Source organism: Emys orbicularis, chromosome 6, assembly GCF_028017835.1.
Source record: "Emys orbicularis isolate rEmyOrb1 chromosome 6, rEmyOrb1.hap1, whole genome shotgun sequence".
Classification (NCBI taxonomy): Eukaryota; Metazoa; Chordata; order Testudines; family Emydidae; genus Emys; species Emys orbicularis.
The window spans coordinates 74,975,945-74,996,573 of NC_088688.1; the positions used below are offsets into that span (position 1 = coordinate 74,975,945).

The 20,629-nt window shown below is 44.8% G+C and overlaps 1 protein-coding gene across 1 annotated transcript in view; it reads left to right on the plus strand.

Moving 5' to 3' along the window:
• The first annotated feature begins 9,365 nt into the window (after nt 1-9,365).
• Nucleotides 9,366-20,629, plus strand: part of HSD17B4 (hydroxysteroid 17-beta dehydrogenase 4) — a 127,657-nt gene continuing 116,393 nt past the window's right edge. The window contains exons 1-2 of the mRNA XM_065406047.1: nt 9,366-9,515; nt 13,001-13,054. Coding sequence (XP_065262119.1) covers nt 9,458-9,515; nt 13,001-13,054 — 112 coding nt within the window. The 5' untranslated portion in view covers nt 9,366-9,457. The remainder of the gene's footprint in view (nt 9,516-13,000; nt 13,055-20,629) is intronic.

A 20,629-nucleotide genomic window follows, 5' to 3' on the forward strand; every position in this document is an offset into this window, starting at 1 on the left:
GTGGAGGCCCCAACAAAGATCAGGGCCCTATGGTGCTGGGCACTCTATAAACACATCGTGAGAGAAGGTCCCTGCTCCAGAGAGTTTACAGTCTAAAGAGACAGAACCAACAAAGGAGTATGTCTGGGTGAGGGGGGGAGGAACAGAGAGGTGAAGCATGCCCAAGTTAGCATACAAGATCTGTGGCAGAGCCAAGAATAGAACCCAGGTATCCTGAGTCTTAGACCACTGCATATCCAGTGGACTGCGCTGTCTCAATTGTACATACCATGTTATGAATATGGGAGGGATTATCAGGCGTGAAAGTAACTTAAAGGATTTACCGGTATGCTGGAGTCCTGAGCGGGGGTGTGGCCTCAACCGGAAGAAGCGGGGCCTTTCAAGATTTAAAGGGCCTGGGGCTCTGGCTGTGGCTGGGAGCCCCAGGGCCTTTAAATCACACCAGAGCTACCAGCTGCAGAGGCGGCTGGGAGCCCCGAGGTTCAGGGGCGAATTAAAGGGCCCAGGGCTCCGGCCACCGTGTCGCTCCGGGCCCTTTAAATCATCACAGGAGCCCGGCTGCCGGAGCTCGGGCGGCGCTTTAAAGGGCCTGGGGATCCCTGCGGTGTCTGGAGCCCTGGGCCCTTTAAATCACCGCCACGGAAGCCGGTCCAGTCCGGCACAGCATACCGGCTCTTGCCCGTATGCCGTACCGGCTCGGCTTACTTTCACCTCTGGGGATTATGCAAATGAATTTATGTAATGTTACTGTAGGGAAGACTATGCTAGTATTAATAGCATGAACTAAGTGTTTCCAGAAGCCTATGCAGGTCTGACTACACTGAACGTTTATGCAATTAATAACATTTGTGCCTTCTCTCCAAACGGTGTACATCCTAAATGCATACCAGACTTTACGGACACAGTCGGCAAACAAAACCAAACCAGAGGACAAGGCGGTGTGAGATAAGTGCTATGTAGGTTCTTTCAATCTTTTATCTACCCATTTGGCAAATGTAGCTATGTAAATACAGGGTCTATAGTCTGAGTCTCTTTTCTGGAGGCTGTACCTTTAGATGTGCCTGTTTGCTGTGGGGGAGGGCTGTCAATCAAGTCAGGCCCCTTTTTCCGGAGCGAATAGCATACTGGATGCTTGCTTTCTCATGGAGCCTACTTTCAATCACCCTGACAGAGTACAGTGTGTGTTTTACTTCTTGAGGACACAAATAATAAAGAAAATAACTAGTGTCCAGGATGGGATGGTACAAACAGCAACAGAGATTACACATGTAATACTGAGAACGCAGTCTGTTAATTTCTCAGTACTGGCCATTGTGAACTGACTCACAGCTCTGCCCCTCAGCAAGCAGGAAGTGGACTCTTTATATTTTAAGATGTTGTATGAACAGAGCAGAACCAGAAACATTTTCCCCTTTATATACAACTACTTACCTGTCCCTTGCCTTTTAGGAAGTTTCTCTCTTTTGTTGAGTTGTATGTCACCTGAAATGGCCTATACACGAAAGCACCATTTATTTATTAATATATATATACACACACACACACACACACACACTAACTAATCTAAATACACTTTCACATGATATATAATATGGTGTGTTTTTTCTGTACAGATTCAGATATTGACATTTTAGGCTTATACTCATGACACTTTAAATAGATCTTCTATTACTCAGCTCTCTCCAGCCTTACTATTATACGTGCTCAAAGGCACACTTTGCTACAGCTTCCAGTGAATGCATATAACAGGTTGATGTGGCTACAGGAATGCCACAATATAAAACCTAAAAAAATGTAGCAGGTCTTAAAACAAGTGTCCCTTTTACTTAACCAGTGCATAGGCCTTGTGTTGCCTCTGCACAAGAATGAATTTCAATCCAAGGCTGCTTTGTATCCCAGAAATGCTAACTAGCACTTTTTCCATAGGCCAGTGCTCCCTCTACTGGCAAAATGGCATGTTGCATTTACAATATTTAAAATACAGTAATCCTTTAAGATGAAATCCTGCTGCTAATAAATAAGAGGTGATACAGTTCAGTTTGCACCTTCTAAAGGAGACTTTCAGCCAGACTACATGGTGTAGTCCTGATAAGTGCCAGTTTTGAAGATTCTGACTCTCACGTAAAACATCACTTTACTAGCTGCAGACAGTAAAGCACTAAGACAAGGACTAGATTTCTTGCAAATATAATATTGCCTTTCTATTTCTGTGTGGCATCCATCCTAGAAAAAAAAAGGGAGAGCATGATAAAGGAAAGATAGGAGAAGGAGGGCTGTGTATGTTGAGGCATTGGCAAGTCAATAAAAATAATCATGGTTATGTATCAGTTTTTGTTTTGGAATGGGGAAAATATCAGTTTTGATTTTATCTTGAAAAAGATCAAGATAGACTATCTGTTGTGAAGCAGACTCATAAATTAAAATTAATAGATTGACCAAAAGGGACCATTGTGGTCATTTATTTTGACCTCCTGCAGAACACAGGCCATAGGATATCCCTGAATTGATTCCTCCTTCAAGTCCAATAGCCGTGGCTGACTTACAACATATCTTTTAGAAAAGCGTCCAATCTTGATTTAAAAATGTCCAGCAATGGAGAATCCACCACAGTCCTTGATAAATTGTTCTAGTGATTAATTACTCTTTAAAAAAATTCACTATTTCTAGACTGCATTTTCTTAGCTTTAACTTCCAGCAACTGGATAATGTTATTCTGTTTTCTCTTAGATTGAAGAGCCATTTGTTACAGTTCAGGGTAACTGCACCTTTCTTTCCCCTCAGTGGTCCAGCAACAGCACCCACTGTCAAGCTTTCAGCTCCCCAGCTATCACCTCTCTTGGGTGAAGACTCATCTCTCTCTCCCTTCTGACCAGGGCATTGCCAGGTTGAACATAGAATATTAGGGTTGGAAGAGACCTCAGGAGGTCATCTAGTCCAATCCCCTGCTCAAAGCAGGACCAACCCTAACTAAATCATGCCAGCCAGGGCTTTGTCAGGGCTGTAAAAACCTCTAAGGATGGAGATTCTACCACCTCCCTAGGTAACCCATTCCAGTGCTTCACCACCCTCCTAGTGCAATAGTGTTTCCTAATATCCAACCTAGACCTCCTCCATTGCAACTTGAGCCCATTGCTTCTTGTTCTGTCATCTGCCACCACTGAACAACCTAGCTCCATCCTGTTTGGAACCCCCCTTCAGGTAGTTGAAGGCTGCTATCAAAACAGTTCCCTGCCTTCACTGTGTTATTCCCCAGAAAGCATAGTCTGCCTAAGCAGGCCTGCTTTGCTTCTGTCCTCAGAACACTGTATAATTGCCCCAGTTATAGGTCACCCTGCAGTTTGTTCTAAGCAAGCCTATTTTATTCCTAATGAGAGAGGATTACAGAGAAAACAACCTTAAAAACAATTAAAAACCTACATGAATACCAATAAACTTACCAGAGATCCATCTCCTCCATAGTCTCTGGCAGAAACAGTCCTTTTTCTGCCAGAGAAAGAAAAAGTCAAAACCAATTATTTCCACTTTATGCATGCAATTACCATGCACATGAGTTGGGGTGAGGAGGTTTGGGGGCATGGTTGTATAGACAGATATCCATTTAACAATGTGTATGTAAATGCCCGTTAAAAAAAATACCACCACAATTTTGGTTAATACAAACCTAATTGCATAAAAAAACAGTGAAACCTGTTTACAAAAGCCACTGAAGGACCTGTATAAGCTGGTGGTCAACTTGTCTAGTAGAAATAGGATTTTTAAAAACATGGCCCAAATAAACTTTAAAGATTATATCAAAATGGTTACTTGTCAAAGTATAGTGGAGTGCATCTGACATGTACAATTGTCTAGCCTCTCCTTAGCAGGACTAACAAGCCAGGGTCACTGTTTTTTGTAGTACTGTATTAAAAATAAGTCGGAGGTGTTGCCACCTACATAGACTTGACACACAAAGTAGCATGTTCAGAGGCAATTTACAGTGGTGTATGTAATGATACAATGATGTAATGACCACACTGTATTTCTCACTAAACTGTTATTGAAAGAAATGCATCACAGTCCTGTGCAATACTGTTTTTCTACTATAAAGTATCCTGAGCACTCTTGAGCTCTTTGAATGTCAACAGGGGATTTTAGTAATTTTATTTCACTGTTTTGTAACAGAGCAATATAGCTGCTTCACATCAACTAAGCTGACAATATTTACTAAAAAAAAATTAAAATTCTTAGTGTGGTATGACAGCCAATATTAATGGACAAACCTGCTGAAAACTGTCTCCATCTAAACCAATATCTCCTTTCATAGCACAGTATGTCAGACTCAATTCAGTCACTTTTTGTGGGAATTACTGGATGAAATTCTATGCAGGAGGTCAGGCTAGAGGATCATAAAGGGTACTTTTCAGTACCAGGTGTATAATGGCATCATAGCACTGGGCCCACAGGCAGAAGGGAAGGTCAGCTCCTTCAAGGGGGCCATTACTCCATGCTTTTATGACTTCCCTGAAATACTTCCAATCACAGCCCAGAATTACTAGATAACCTTCTATTACCATTTCTGTGCAATTTCCCACTCTTAGCTGTGTCTCCCTTGTGGGATACAGGCATATATCCCTGTGTATGCATCAGAGATGGATGATGTCCCCATGAATGTCCTGAGGGCCTGATAGCTGTTTCCTAATCAACATTTGGCCGCAGTCTGAGTCTACTTGAGCTGGCAATTCTACCCTGTTAATTCATACTCAGGCTAACATCTTTACTGGGCCTCTTTTCTGAGCCCTAGTGCATGGGCAGCGCGTGAACCACCAGCTGGGGGAGGCTAGCCTCCAGCCCTGCCCCTTCTGCACCCCTGCTGGAGCCCAGAGGCCCTCCCCACCACAGAGGCCGGCCCCCCGCCCCAAGCTAATGCCCCCAGCCTCCCACCCCAGGCCCAGAGTAGGCGGCACAGTCCCAGCCTCCCCAGCCCCCCCCCCCCCCCCCAGTGCGGGGAGAGCATGCGGCACGGCCCAAGCCCGGGCCACCCCAGGAGACTGGAGCCACGCCAAGAGGAAGCAGGGGGGGGACACCATGCCTGGCTCTTTGGGGAGGCACTGTCTCCCCCAGCCTATGATACCTGCTGCCCATGCACTAGTGTCAGATGTTTAAGCCTGCCCATATTTGCAATCCATGAAGGGGAAGTCGCAGTGGAAATGACCCCATTCTCCATATGCAAAACAGCTTCCCATTGAGGAACCCACCCTGTTCCCCTGCTTCCCAGGTGGCTGTTGTGTGTCTGAGGAGAGTTCACCTTTGGAACTGGGCTTTTCCCTGGCTTTGTGAGGCCAGGTCTCTGTGGTCTTGCCATAGCTACTGGTCATCCGCAGAGCTGAGCTAGGTATATGGTTTCCAAGAGGCCACTGTCCTCATCTGGCTCATAGGTCCATAGGCAGCAGTCCCCTGGGACGAGTGGCTTCAGGCCTCAGAGTTCTAAGGGCTGGGCCTGCTGCTGCCATATAATTCTCTGTCAGGTTCATGTCGTCAACCAACATCTCTGATCTGTCGCAACACCCACTCCTGTCCTCCAGCCAGGTAGATCTGCATAAACTGTTCCGGTATTATCTGCTCAGCCAGCTGCTCCCCAGTTCAATTTTTGGGTTGGAGCCATTGCCAACAATGTTCCTTAAGGCTCTGGGCCACTGCTCAAGGTCTAGCATCTCTCCCAATGGATTTTGGTCATGATTGGGCTTGAAGATGACCCAGATCTTCCTCATCACCTTTGAGTGGATCACCATTGCAGCATGGTGGCTGCCTGAGTACTGGGCTATTTTGTTGGCATCCTATCAGATTGGGCTTGGCTCAAGCTGTGTATCTGAGCCTCGATGCCATAGCTGCTCAAGGCTATGCATGGGTCTTCTACATCACAACCAAAAACACTGACTGTGCTTTCACCTCAGGCCTCTGGACATCCAGTACCAAGCATTCTGATAAGATTCATAGCATAATCTTGTGTGGCCATGGCATAAAGGCCCTGATATGCAGCTTGAGCCGGCCTGGTCAAGGAGGGTGCCAACAAAATAGCCCAGTGCTTGGCTAGCCAAGCTGTAGTAGTAGTCTGCTCAAAGATGATGCTTCCGGGTCAGCTTCAGGCCTCAACTTTGTGAGTTTTATCAGAAGAATTGGGCCTGGAGTGGCCCTGAGAAGCCCTGCTGCAGGATTTGTGTTTGCCCCCTGGGATTGTAGAGAGGGTTACCATTTGCTGGACCAGGCGCTGTTACTGTTCTTGCACTGCCAACTCCCAAATGAGCTGCTATTGTGGTCGTTGCGCTGCTTGCTGTTGTTGCTGGCTGACCATTTGTTGGCACTGCTAGTTCTGCTGCTGCTGGGCCACATGTTGTTGGTGGCTGTGCACATTGGTGCCAGTAGAAATCCTTTCTTGCCGGTAATGCACTCATGGGAGGGACACAAGGGGGTGCACGTGACCTCCCCGTGTGACCCTCCATGTGACTCCTTCCTGCCCCCCCCCGACATCCCCCTTTGTATATACAAACATCAACGTGCTTAACTACTCACTTTCCCCCCAAATATGTAAGTATTCAGTCTGTTTATATGGAATATGGGAGTTGGGTAAGGAGCCATTTCAGCATATGTAGGACTTATTAAAAGACAATTTTTAAGTAGAACTGTATCCTAAACTGCATTATGGTATTGTACCCAAACATTGCATTTCAATGGAGGATTCAACTTCCTTTATAGAAACAGACTCCTGAAACTCTTACCAGTCCACAAAAGGGGTCCATAGTCATGCAAATAGTCTCATTGTCTTCAATGGGATCGATCAAATGATTAAAGGTTTACAGGATTAGGTTCCCAGTTTGTAAATTGTTCTGGATGAAACTGACAATGCCTGAGCAGGGATAAGATGGAAGGTGCTCTCAGGGATTGGGAACTGGTTAAAAGATAGGAAACAAAAGGTAGGTATAAATGGTCAGTTTTCAGAATGGAGAGAGGTAAATAGTGGTGTTCCCCAGGGGTCTGTTCTGGGAACAGTCCTATTCAACATATTCAAAAATGATCTGGAAAAAGGGGTAAACAGCGAGGTGGCAAGATTTGCAGATGATACAAAATTACTGAAGATAGTTAAGACCCAGGCACATTGCGAAAGAGCTACAAAAGGATCTCTCAGAACTGGGTGACTGGGCAACAAAATGGCAGATGAAATTTAATGTTGATAAATGCAAAGTAATGCACATTGGAAAACATAATCCCAATTATACATATAAAATGATGGGATCTAAATTAGCTGTTACCACTCAAGAAAGAGATCTTGGAGTCATTGTGGATAGTTCTCTGAAAATATCCACTCAATGTGCAGCGGCAGTCAAACAAGTGAACAGAATGCTGGGAATAATTAAGAAAGGGATAGATAATAGGACAGAAAATATCATGTTGCCTCTATATAAACCCATGGTACGCCCACATCTTGAATACTATGTGCAGATGTGGTCGCCCCATCTCAAAAAAGAGATATTGGAATTGGAAAAGGGCAACAAAAATTATTAATGGTTAGGTCACTAGGTCCCAGCTGTCCCCCTTCTTTGGGTCCCTCTCCATCAATCACTCCAGCACTAGGATAGTCCATCTTTCAGTAGGTAGTGATGCAGACCTCAAGCTGGGTCATCAATCGCTCTCTTCCAAGGTAGGAGTTCAACAAAATATATAGAGTCCAATGTTCCTCTAATGCTTTCTCAGGAGCCCAGACTATGGGCGACTTTGTTACTCCTCTCCCTTGCTTGAGCTAAACTAGGTGACAGCTCCCTATCACCCCAGTCTGTTAGCCAACCAATCTCCTCAGAAGCTCTGCCAGCTTTTACTTTACCTTGCAGGTAACATTTTATCCACCCTAGTCCCCGAGCTCCCCTGGAAGAGCATTCCTCTGCAGTATCCCACCTCCTGTCACTGGACACTCACAGAAAATACCAAATCTGCTATCTCCAAGGAGACAGTATATGCACCATCCTGCTAGCTCAGTTGAGGATTCAGACTTTAGTATTACAACACTGAGAAGAACTAATAATAAAACCAAGAATAAGTTTATTAATAAAGAGCAGATTAAAGTGACACTAAGCAAAGATAATAGAAACAGACATAGTTACAAATGAAAAACAACAAAAAAGCACTTCTACAAGATTAAAACTTAACTATCAAAAGAATCTTATCTATAACTTTTCCTGTAGTCCTTACTAGTATTCAGTCATACCAGGATTCACATTTTCATGTTTCCCCTATGCCCCACAAGAGGGTTCCTCTGTAAATAGATAGATAATCATCTCTTTTCTCCATCTTCTTACAGTCCAGTACATTCCTTTGCAAAGTACTCTTTGAAGCACACACCTGACAAAGTTCCACTCCCCTGTTGTGTGTTCTTCTGGGTGCAGATACCATGTGGTCTATGTTGGTACTCTGTTAATTTGCTTTTCCTGTTGCCTCACTACACAAAGATAGTCCCCATTGTCTTTGGCTAACCCTGCTTAATTTACAGTAGGAGACATGGAGATAACTACCTCCTGTCCTGTCTGGAGGAAAACCAAACAGAGAGAAAAACCGGTTACAGATCTTAAAGCATAATATCAGTAAGTATCCCTAATTCTTCTTATCGTGTTGATACATACATTTCACATTGATATTAATGACCAGTATATTAGAAGTAATGCTACGATTTCGTCACGGGTATTTTCAGTAAAAGTCACGGACAGGTCACGGACAATAACCAAAAAGTCATGGCCAGTGACCTGTCCATGACTTTTACTAAAAATACTCCTAACTAAATCTTAGGTGCTGAGGGCAGGTGTGTGTGCTCCAGAGGACGCTGCTGCTGCGGCTCCTGGGGGTGGGGGGCAGCCCGAGGCACTGCCACTGCTCCTGGGCAGGGGGCATCCCAGGGCCCCGCCACCACCACTGCTGCTGCTCCAGGTGGAGGGAGACCTGGGGCCCCGCCGCCGCCACCACTCAGGGCCGGGAGGCGGTCCATGGCCCACTGCACAGGATGGAAGCAGTGGAAAAAAGAACTGGAGCTTCAGGCAGGTGGGGGTGGAGTTGGGGGGGGGGCAGGCTCTGGGCGTTCTGGGCACCACTAAAATTTCTACAAACCTGCCGCCCCCGATGCCAATGACACCTATTCAATAACTAGAACATGAAAGAAGTGTATACATATGCTTCCCCGTCCATCCCAAAACGGGCAGCACCCCTCCTCCCCAAACACACACTCACACCTCTTCTAAAGCACCCACCAGGAAAAACGAAAGTCAGCGCCTGTAGCCCCAGACGCGCTGCTGAGCTGCTTGAGTCAATACACTACGTTTCCCAGAGATCCGCGGGGCGGCGTGACGCATGCGCGCTGCTCTCGCCCTGTGCTTGGCCGCTGCCGCGGTTCCGTCCCCGCACTTGGCGTTTGCGCTTGGCCCTAGGAGCGTGCCGGGGCAGCATGTCGGCTGGGCTGAGGTTCGACGGGCGGGTGGTGCTGGTGACTGGCGCCGGGGGAGGTAAGCGGCTCGCGCGGGCCCTGTGGGCTTGCACTGCACGACGTTGCACTTGCTCGCTGGGCTCCGGGAGGGGCTGCCCTGGCCAGGGGTCGCCTGTGCTGCTCGGTTCACGTAGGTGCTGGCTGATGCGGGCCGCGGGTTTGGAGAAAGAGTTGGGTGCAGGAATTGGGAGCTAAGGGGGGATCCTACAGCTGAAAGGGCCCCTCTGAAATCCCCTCTGCTGTTTGGGAAAGAAAACTGCCTGCCAATAGCAAGGATGCAAAGGGGGGCGTGCGCGTGGTGGCGGTGGCCAGCAATTTATTCTGTAAGTCCGGTATTGTGGGTGTGGGATGTGCCTCAGCTGTGCAGAACTGGGGCAAAGGTTTTCCCTGAGGAGGGAGTTTGATTTCGCGGTGTCAAGGTTGAAGCCACTCCCTATCCCTTTGAAGGAAAGAGATCAATCACTCTCATGTTTACAACAGGCGTCCTGCGTGGGTTTGCTTCAACTTGCAAGATAATTGCATTTTGAAAAACTACTTTTCAAAACACAACTATATGGAATTAAAGCATGCGGGCTGCTTGAAATCTTGTCAGAGTGTTCAGGTGCTGACAGAGACACAAAGCAAGCTGTAGAGTTGAAGAGATTTTGTTTTCTCTTTCATAATTTATAATAATCTTAGGTGATACCCACTGAAGCCTTGATCTGCAATGAGCTCGGTACAGGTGTAGGAACAGTTTCCCCTCTCACCCGCACCATGTAGGCCTCTTTGCTGGAGTGGGGATTTGGGCTGTTTAAGAGTTGCTTTACTGTAATAGTAGCAGAGGGGTAGCCGTGTTAGTCTGAATCTGTAAAAAGCAACAGAGGGTCCTGTGGCACCTTTAAGACTAACAGAAGTATTGGGAGCATAAGCTTTCGTGGGTAAGAACCTCACTTCTTCAGATGCATCTGAAGAAGTGAGGTTCTTACCAACAAAAGCTTATGCTCCCAATACTTCTGTTAGTCTTAAAGGTGCCACAGGACCCTCTGTTGCTTTTTACTGTAATAGCCAGGCAAAGGCCAACAGGTTGTCTATTCCAGTGCTTTAGCTTTGTAGGTACAGCAGATTAATTTAAGCTGCTTTACTGATACTTGCAAGAATAGTTGGCAAAAAGTTTTCAAACAAATGTTTTTTAAAGTTGACATTATGAAGCAGAGTAAGAGCTTTAAAGCTACTCTGAATGCCTTTCAGCTCTCGCTCAGATTTTCCTTTGTTTCATGTTAGTTTGCTGTGCTGTTCTTTAAATCTTTCTTCTTCAGTGAAATCTGTCAAAAGTGACCAACTGAGCCAATAGGAAATAATACAAGATAAAAAAGCAAAAAGTTGCTTGGTATCAGTGGATCTTTAGCAAGTACAACTTGTACTAGAAGCCATAGGATTCTTGAAAGTGGTTTCACAGATAAGTATGGTTTCACTACAGCTTTTTTAATTAAAATCAGTACTTAATACGTTTATCTAACTACAGATCTATCAAAATGCTTTGTTTAATTCTCAATAGGTGCTTACCTTGTTTTGATTATAGTACCATTGCTTTTACACAGTGACTTAGAAGTTGATCCTTTTATAAAGGTCAGAACTAGTGAGGGAGTCTTAACACATCTTGCAGACAGAAGAGTATTCCTTCCCATTCCTGTAGGTGTTCCCGATGAGGGGCCTCAGCAATTCTCAAGGAAGTGAAAGCAGGGTCATTTAAATGAGAAATTTGATTTTTCCAGTCATTACATATACTGTTACATTGTTTTCAAAGTTTGTATTTTAAGTTTTTAAAATCGTCCCTTGAACTATTTGGGATATTAAAAAGGCTACATCCTATAAACAAAATGCAGATGTAAGAAAAATATTACATTCTTCTCAATTATCCTATTTTCTTAAACTAATTTTATTTTGCCTCCCACCTTTTGTTAAGTTATTGTTTATGAAGTAAATTTCCTCATTTATTGTCCTTCAGTTATTTTTTCATGCAAAGACATCTTTAACATTATCTGGAGTCCAATTCTGGCTCAGCTGTAAAATAAATCCAAGATTTCTGTTTAGTCAATTAAGTGGTAGATGTAATCTCTAGATAATGAGATTATAGAAGAGTTCTTTGGAAGGAGATGGACTGGGAGAAAATCTTTTATTATTACATTAGGTATTTATGTGGACACCACATAGAGACCTCTGTGTGTAATGGTTTATAAACAGGAATCCCCATATCATAAGCACCCTGTCTGATCCATTGGGTGACACCATTCTCACTGGCCTGTGCTTTTGGATAGTTTAAACATCATGAAGAAAGGGGCACCTTAACTTTGCACAGCTCAAGGGGCTACATTACAACTTGCCAGTAGCCAAATATTGGAGCCATATTATTTTCTAATATGTAGGCATGGCACCAAAGAGATTACCAAATGAAAGCATCACATAATGGGATTTATAATCTCAACTTCAATTTCTAAATCCTTGGTTTGTTTACTAGATTTAGCACGATCAATATGTTTCCAAACAGCCTTTGTGAGCCAGTTTTAAGTGATCTCATGGGGAACAAAGGCACTTTGTGTGCACTTTGAAAAATCCTCCTCCCCCTTACACTTTATTCAGTCGTTTGTTTAATTTGTTCATAACAAAATTACTTGTGTGGAAAAGAATCACAACTTCTGCCCTTGATCCACTTTTGTTAACATTTTGACTGGTATGATTGGATAATATCATTGTCCATACAAACAACTGTTGTATTCAACAGGCCTTAAGTCTAAATAAAGACAAAGGTGAAAGACTAATGGAAGATATGAAACATTAAATGTTGCATTATGCTGTATATTAAGTAAGCTGCTTTGTGCTCCTTGCTCTTGCAAATAAATGACTTGCTTCTTGTTTAGGTCCAAGTAATTGGCACTGATTTTATCAATATGGGTAAAAGGCACTATAAATAGTTTAAATAATTATGATTGGAGTTGAACTTGTGTTTGCATGATATGACAATGTTTTCTTTTCAGTAGACAAAACTAAATTAAACTAGGGGCTGTCTTATTAACTTAGAGTGTAGTTCATTAACTTGAAACATCTTCTTCCACTGCAAAACCAGAATACATTCCTGTATTTTGTAGCCTGCCCCATCAAGTGTCACAAATGCCTCCTTCACAAGCACAAAACTCTCTCCTGGAGCTTTAGCAACAAGCAGCCTCCATGATGACTCTTCTGGGTGCTGTACCACTAAGTGAGCATGGGGAATACTTAGTGTTTTCAATTGTGGATTTGGCCTTTAGTTTCTGAGCTAATTTGCTTTCTTTTATGTTTCAGTTTTCAGAACATGCGACTGCTTTTGTGGCAACTTTAAAATGGAATTTTTTAATTAAATATGCAAGGTTTTTTTTTTTTATTTCAGCTCAAGTGACCATTTCTCCACATGACTTTAACTAGTTTAAAGTGTATAGGTAGAAAATATACTGACACACTGAAACTTTTTTTGTTTTTGTTTTTTAAAATTAGGATTGGGTAGAGCATATGCTCTGGCTTTTGCTGAAAGAGGAGCTTCAGTAGTTGGTAAGTTGTTTCTTACCTATTTTGATCTCTTGCCAGTAACCTTTGCGCCTCTCTCTCTCTCTCTCTCTTTCTCTTTTTTTTTAACTATATTGGGATTCAAACTTCATGACTTCTTTGCCAATGACCTTTGTTCTTTAATAAGTTATCCTCCTAACTTCTGAGATTCAAACTTTATTTCTGAGCTTCTGGTTTTGAAACAAGTAACAATCTTTGGCTGAGGGCTTCTCTTCACTGAAAGGCTATCTAGACATATAACTTAACCCTAACTTGACTTCCATCCACTCACAAAAACCCTTAACTCAAGTGTGCTGGTGATATTTTACTTGAGTGGCTGACTCAAAAGGGGGGGCTGGGCTAAAGCTCTCCTGAGCACAACTCCTCAGCCGTTAATCCAAGTGGGCAGTGTGGATGCCAGGGTGGATTTGATTTAAATCACTAGTCAGGAAGACTCTATTTAATCATGGATTTCTACATAAAAGTGCATTCTTATTGGTTGTTATAACCTTAATACATATTCTTCACAACTCAGAAAGAGATGTAGGTTTCATTTTTAGAAGGTACACGCTATACATTTTTAAAGTGATTTATTTTGAAAACTTTTCAGATTAGGTTTACAGCTATATCAGAAAATGAATGATTGTTTGGTTATTTCATTTACCAAAGGTAATTGAAGCAGATATTTATGAAGTCATTGGGAGGTGAACTCTCTCCAATTCAACAGGTTAATTATTAATATTTGGAGAATTTTCTTGCCATGCTGTATTAGGAGGAGAACATCACCAGACAGACATTTAAATTTTTATTTAACTAAAACAACAACATTATGTATTCTGGATATTTTTTCTTCAACAGCAAACATAATATTTAAACAAAACAAGCATATGAACTTGAAAACATTCAAGTTTTTTAAAATCAGGTGTGTTTTTGTTAAAATTGTTTTTAACAAAGAGTTAAATGAAATATTTAAAAAACAAAACAAAATTTAAATAGACTACGTCAGCCAGGTCAACATGAGAAACTTAAACATGGCTGGCAGGGGGCCAGGCGGCTGGAACCCCAGATCAGCAGCGAGGTGAGCAGGGCCGGCAGCGAGGAGCAGAGCCCTGGGCTGGCTGCTGGTACCCCAGGCCGGCAGCAGGCTGAGTGGGGCTGATGGCCGGGACCCCGGTTGGCAAGGGGCCGGTGGCCGGAACTCCAAACTGTCAGCGGGCTGAGCGGGGTAGCAGGCAGAACCCCAGACCGTCAGCGGCTGACCTGCTGCCGGTCTGGGGTTCCGCTGGCTCCTGCCAGCTGAGGTCCCGGCCACCAATCCCACTCAGCCCGCTGCTGGCCGGGGGTTCCGTTCACCCAGGCTAGGAGCGGGCTGAACGGAGCAGGGGGCCGAGACCCCAGCTGGCAAGGGGCCGGCGGCCGGAACCCCAGACTGTTAGCAGGCTGAGCGGGGTGGTGGACAGAACCCCAGACCTGGGGTTCTGCCAGCTCCTACCACCGGCCCTGCTCAGCCTGCTGCCAGCCTGGGGTTCTGTTCACCCAAGTCGGCAGCAGGCTGAGCGGGGCCAGCAGACAGAACCCCAGAATGGCGGTGGGCTGAGCGGCTCAGCCCGCTGCCCATCTGGGGTTCCGTCCGCTAGCTCCTGCCAGCTAGGGTCCCGGCCACCGGCCCCGCTCAGTCCACTGCCGGCCGGGTGTTCCATTTACCCAGGCCAGCAGCTGGCTGAGCAGGGCTGGCGGCCGGGACCCCGGCTGGCAGCAGTGTGCCAGTAAAAATCGTCTCGCGTGCCGCAGGTTGCCGACCCCTGCTCTAGACCTTTTGCACACTGCTCAATTTCTCTTTCATACACTTTATCTAGCAATTTGCCTGTGACATCTGCTCTGTTGGGTGGACTGTATCCTGGTCTTAATGACTGAACCATGTTAATGAAGTGTAGGTTCTCAATCATATGGAAAGAAAGAGTTTGTTGCATAAACAAACTGAGCAATTTTTTAATCAATTACCTCTTTTTGTAATCTGCTGGTTCTTATCACAAACTTATCTATGGTTGTTTCTGGATGATGGAGATTTTTTTTCTTTTTGCTACAAGTGATATACTGTGGCTATGTGACATACATGATGTGACTGAAACACTATCATTGGTAGATAGCTCTGAAACTAAAGAAAATGATGGTGATCTTGAAGGTGGATAGTCTTCAGAATCCTGTATGTTGAGGATGGATTCTCCTAAACAAAATAAGTCAATGCAGTTATTTAATTATTATCACCATACTGCTCCTTGCATTCACTGACACTCAGTACTACTTTAAAGGTGAAATTGTAAAAGGAAGATCTGCCTATTTCAGCTATTTATTTTTTATCACAACTGCATCTAAAATGATAGTACCATAGTGTTGCCAGCACAGAAGCCCGAGGACAGCAACAGCGGGGTTCGTTGCCCGGTGTGCTTCGCGCCAATAAACATACCGGGGTGGAGAAACAATCAAAGTTTATTTGAGATCTCAAAGTGGTGCAAGGAGACAGGCAAGTCTCAAATCAAGCACACCAGCAAAAAACAGTTTCTCTCTTCTTATACATTTTACAACTAAGCCCCCCTCTCTCCCCCTCTACCACCCCCCTTTTACTCCTCCTCCCCTCTCTACCGAAGGCATGTTTATACATTTAAGCTGTTAAATCATTCTGGGGCTATAAATCTAGCTTGTTAGTAACATTCCTCTAAACAGTTATTTGGTCCTGTTTACCCTTAGTTTATTACCCCTTCTCCAGCTAGAAACATGCAAACCTCATCATTATCGCTTGGTACCTGGTATGAGCAAGGTCGTAATTGGTAACTAGCTGTTTACACATTCCAATTTCTGTCCTTGGCTTTTGAGGTTGATTAGAGTTAAACATGGAAGGACAGAGTTTAAACATGGAAGAACTTTGGTTCATATAGGCCTAATGACGTCAACAATAGAGTAACAACTATATTTCTTGCTCAAACCTGAGAATTCAAGAATAGTCCAAAAGGAAGACAGGCAATCCTTAAGAAAGAAATATGAAATAAAAAAGTTTACCAACCTGAAGATCTTTCATGTTCAGACATGTTCCTTTCATCATCCTCAATGCAGCTTCTTCCTGAGAAGAAACACTTCTCATGATGTTGTTTCATTTGGGCAACCAGGCCTTGCATTTCTTTGTTGCACTGTTTGCATTTTGCACACATGCCTGTCTTACCCACAGGTAGAAGAGCTTAATTAAAATATTCCCAAACTGGGTCTCTCTTACGGCCTGCTGCCATTATAGGTTTTGCCTTCTAGTGAGAGAATGGTATGGTAGATCTCAAATCAATGAAGGCTACACTCAGAAAGACCTCAAGACTTCTGGAATATGCTGCTCAAACAGTTTCACTTTTGTTTCTACTGCCTGTACCTCCTTTCTCAAATTTATCTTCCGACTTCTTCTCCTTGTCCAGATCTATTCCGCCCCCAACAGTCTTCTATTCATTGAACTTTTTGAAACTTTGCACTTTTAGAGAGAGGTAAAGGATTGACTGTGTACGCAAATTTGCAGAGAGACAATAGGGTTGAGGTCTGTTATTTTTCACCTCTGTATATTATTTATTTATTTTAAAACATTTTTGCTGTTAACAAGCATGTTATCTCCGGAGAGACAAATCCACAGTTTGAGAACTGCAAAACTACGCCTCTCTGATGCTATCTTCTAGACTGGGGACTGAGTCCCATTGGGTAGATAGAAAGATTAACCTAAATAATCTATACAGAAGTTCCTGCAACCCCATAAAATTGGGTCCCTAATCCATGAACTATTCAAACTCATTTACAAAACTTTTCTTAAACATTACCTGACTATATTGTCTCATACTATAGAATTAGAATTTATAATCCCTATTCCATGGTGCAATATTTTTGAGCTATAATGTATATTAATTAAAACTATCTTTAGATAAGTTTTTTCCTCAAAAAGGATTTTATAAAAAAAAAAATCAATTAAAAAAAAATGAATAAAAAAAAAATCATTGATTTTTATCCACCCTGGCATACAGACTAGCATCAGTTGAGTGTTGCTAGTTCTCCAGTGCCTTATCACAGTTCACTCATGCCCAAAAAGTACAGACAGATTCTCCTACAATACACTCAGAAATAGTTCATTGTATGACTCATCCAACTACAGTGCTTAGAACCATGGGACTTGCCCCCAGAACTCTTATTGCCATGCACAAGTGAGGGGGGGGCATCAGTCTGAATACAACAACTTGAGTGTTGTTTCTCAATGTGGCTGCTCTCCATTGAGTTAGGCTGACTCAAGAGGAGGAACTCTAAACATAGATAAATCAAGTTAATTCTGCAGTGAAGACATACCTTTACATTTCAACTGAAAGATGCCACCTCCAGCAGCACAGTACTGTCTGCCATCATGCTGGGATATTAATTCAGTACAGTCTTGGGAAGAGTGCTTCTTACTGTATTGGCAGCAAAACTTGATGTGGAAAGCAAGAGTTCCATGGAACAAAGGTTTTCAATTTTTTTCATAGCGACGATGTGGACCACATCTCAGTAGAGTCTCATGGACATTTCCTCTTCCATTTGTGGTCACACACATCTCCCTCCCATTTATGGCCATATAACATCCATTGAGCAACTACAGGAATTGTTTAAATAGACAGGAAATGCTTAGTGCAATATAGCATCTAGGAACCAGAAGGAAAGCCAGCATCATGTTGTTAAAGTTTCCAGGGTAGTTGCACCTCTGACCCTTTTGTGACCTTGAGAGCACTCTACTTACGCCTCAGGCCTCTAGATGGTAGTTTTCTTGGGGCAAAGTCATGCAACACTCTCCCTCTTGATGGAGAATTTAGGCAGCAATTGCTCCTGCAATTCACTGTGATCACCAGCAGGTTTGACTTTAGTTCACCAATTGTCCTGTTCTCCCAGGGGCAATGACAGGATTATCCGTTGACTAGCCAGCCTTCATAAATTAAAGTATTGTTTATTCAGAACAACTTACAGAGAAAACATTTTAAAAACAATAAGTAGCTTACATGCTGATCTAGTTTACCAGGCTGTTGTTCATTTTCCACATGGAAACCCTGATAGGAACAGAATACTTCAAAAGGGGCAAGACCCATGTCAGGTTGGTCTCTTTATACAGTTCTTAGTTCTTTGATTGTTAGCTATTGCCAGCTAGTTCAGACCAGTATATATAATTTCCCTCATGGACCTGTTTACCTGCCCAGGTGACCTTTTGGGGATCACCCAGATCAGTAAGGGGTTCTGTCATTGCCTGCCCTGTAACCTTGCAGTGTGTTAATGCTGTGCTGCTATTGCTCAGATGCCTGACACCCATAGCATGCCCCCAAGCACAAGACCTTCCACCAGCCAGATTGCACAGCCCATGATATAGCAGTGACACAAATAGCCCTTCCAGACCCAAGTTTCCCCAAATCCATCCTCCCCAAGTTCTTAACTACCAGACACTTGTACCATTCCCCTCTGGTTCGTCAATCCCTCAGTTATCAGTTCACTTTGGCAAACACACTGGACTGAGTTTGCACAACAGAGACCTGCTTGGGATAAAAATAAACAAAAAGTTCGTTTAATAGAATCATAGGACTGGAAGGGACTTCGAGAGGCACTCATAGCAGGATTAAGGGCACGTCTACACTGGCAAAGTTACAGCGCCACTCTAGTTACAGCGCCGCTCAGAGAGCGCTGAAAGGAAACGACTGTTGTGTGTTCACACTGTCAGCTGCCTGCGCAATCGCGTGTTCACAGTTGTGGCACTTGCAACGGTATTAGGAGCAGTGCACTCTTGGGCTTGGTCTACACTTACCCCCCAATTCGAACTAAGGTACGCAACTTCAGCTACAGTTCGAAGTACCTTAGTTCGAACTTACCTCGGTCCACACGCGGCAGGCAGGCTCCCCCGTCGACGCCGTGGTACTCCTCTCATCTAGCTGGAGTACCGCAGTCGACGGCGATCACTTCCTGGTTCGACTTATCGCGTCCAGATAAGACGCGATAAGTCGAACCCAGAACTTCGATTCCCAGCCGCCGAACTAGCGGCTGGGTGTAGACATACCCTTGGAGAAGCTATCCCACAGAGCACCTGTAGCAGGATGGTCACCCGCTCCTGCCTGGGAAGGGTTAAAGCCAGCCCTGCAGAGGGCTGGGGCTGTGGAAGGAAAGACCTGGGCTGATTGGGGGAAGCAGCTGCAGCTGGTACACGCCCAAATCAGAGCCCTGCTGGCCCTATAAAGGCCTGAGCCAGGAGCAAGAAGTCAGTCTCTCTCTGCACTCAGAGAGAGAAGGGCCTGGCTGCAGGGATCTGAGACAGAGTACCCTGGGTGGAGCAGGGCGGGGGAAAGGCTGAGGAGCTGGGGAGCTCCAGCCTGGAAAGCCCCAGGCTGTGGCCTAGTAGAAGGCCAAGGGGTACTGGGGGTTGCAGAGGGCAACCCAGGGGTAGGCCAAGGCAGCAGGTCCAAACCCACCCTTGCCAGTGATGAGTAGGCTGATACTGCAGTCTGCCCCTGGGCGTGGGGCTAGATGAAGACTGGCAGTAGCCTGATACTGAGGCAAGGTGGGGATAGTGGGTGGGGGTTCCCCTGGGAGGGGGAGACCCAGTTAAAGGGGCACCGGGGTCCTGGGAGGTGGATAAGGTGGATCACCGGCCCGCAGAGGGCGCTCCGGGCTGGATTGAGCTAATTCCCAGGACAGCCAGCAGGAGGCGCCGCAGGGGTGAGTCCACGCTCACCTACAGCACCTCTTTCTCTTCTGCCGCTAAGACTTGTGGGAAGGCAGAGGGGGTTGTGGGGCATACTGGGTCCTGTCCCAATAATCCTTGATACGTTGCTTTGCATCCCAGAAATCCCTGAGCTTCCGTCTGCATTTGGTGCCATCTTTCAACAGTTTGTATACTGTGTGCCCTGCCTCTTCGGGCTGCAGGAATGGATCCTGAACTGTTGACCAGTATGCTGCTCGCTCTGACTAACATGTCACGAGTGGCAGTGGAGTTATTCCTTAAACTACAAAGGCAAGAGGAGTGCGACATTGATCTCGCCACACGTAGGAGCTACAACACGAGATTGCTTGTGGCATTCACGTAGGTGCTGACCACAGTGGAATGCCGCTTTTGGGCTCGGGGAAACAAGCACTGAGTGGTGGGATAACATCATGATGCACGTCTGGGATGATGAGCAGTGGCTGCAGAACTTTCGGATGAGGAAAGCCACATTCCTGGGACTGTGTGATGAGCTCACCCCAGCCTTGCAGCACAAGGACATGAGAATGAGAGCTGCCCAGTCGCTGGAGAAGCATGTGGTCATTGCACGGTGGAACCTGGCTACTCCAGACTGCTACTGATCAGTCGCTAACCAGTTCGGAGTGTGAAAGTCAACCGTTGGACTCGTGTTTGTGGAAGTGTGCAGGGCCACTAATCACATCCTGCTCCGAAAGACTCTGGTCAACATGCGTGACATTGTGGATGGCTTTGCACAAATGGGCTTCCCTAACTGCGGAGGGGCGATAGATGGCGCACACATTCCAATTCTGGCACCAGACCACCTAGTCACCGAGTACATTAAT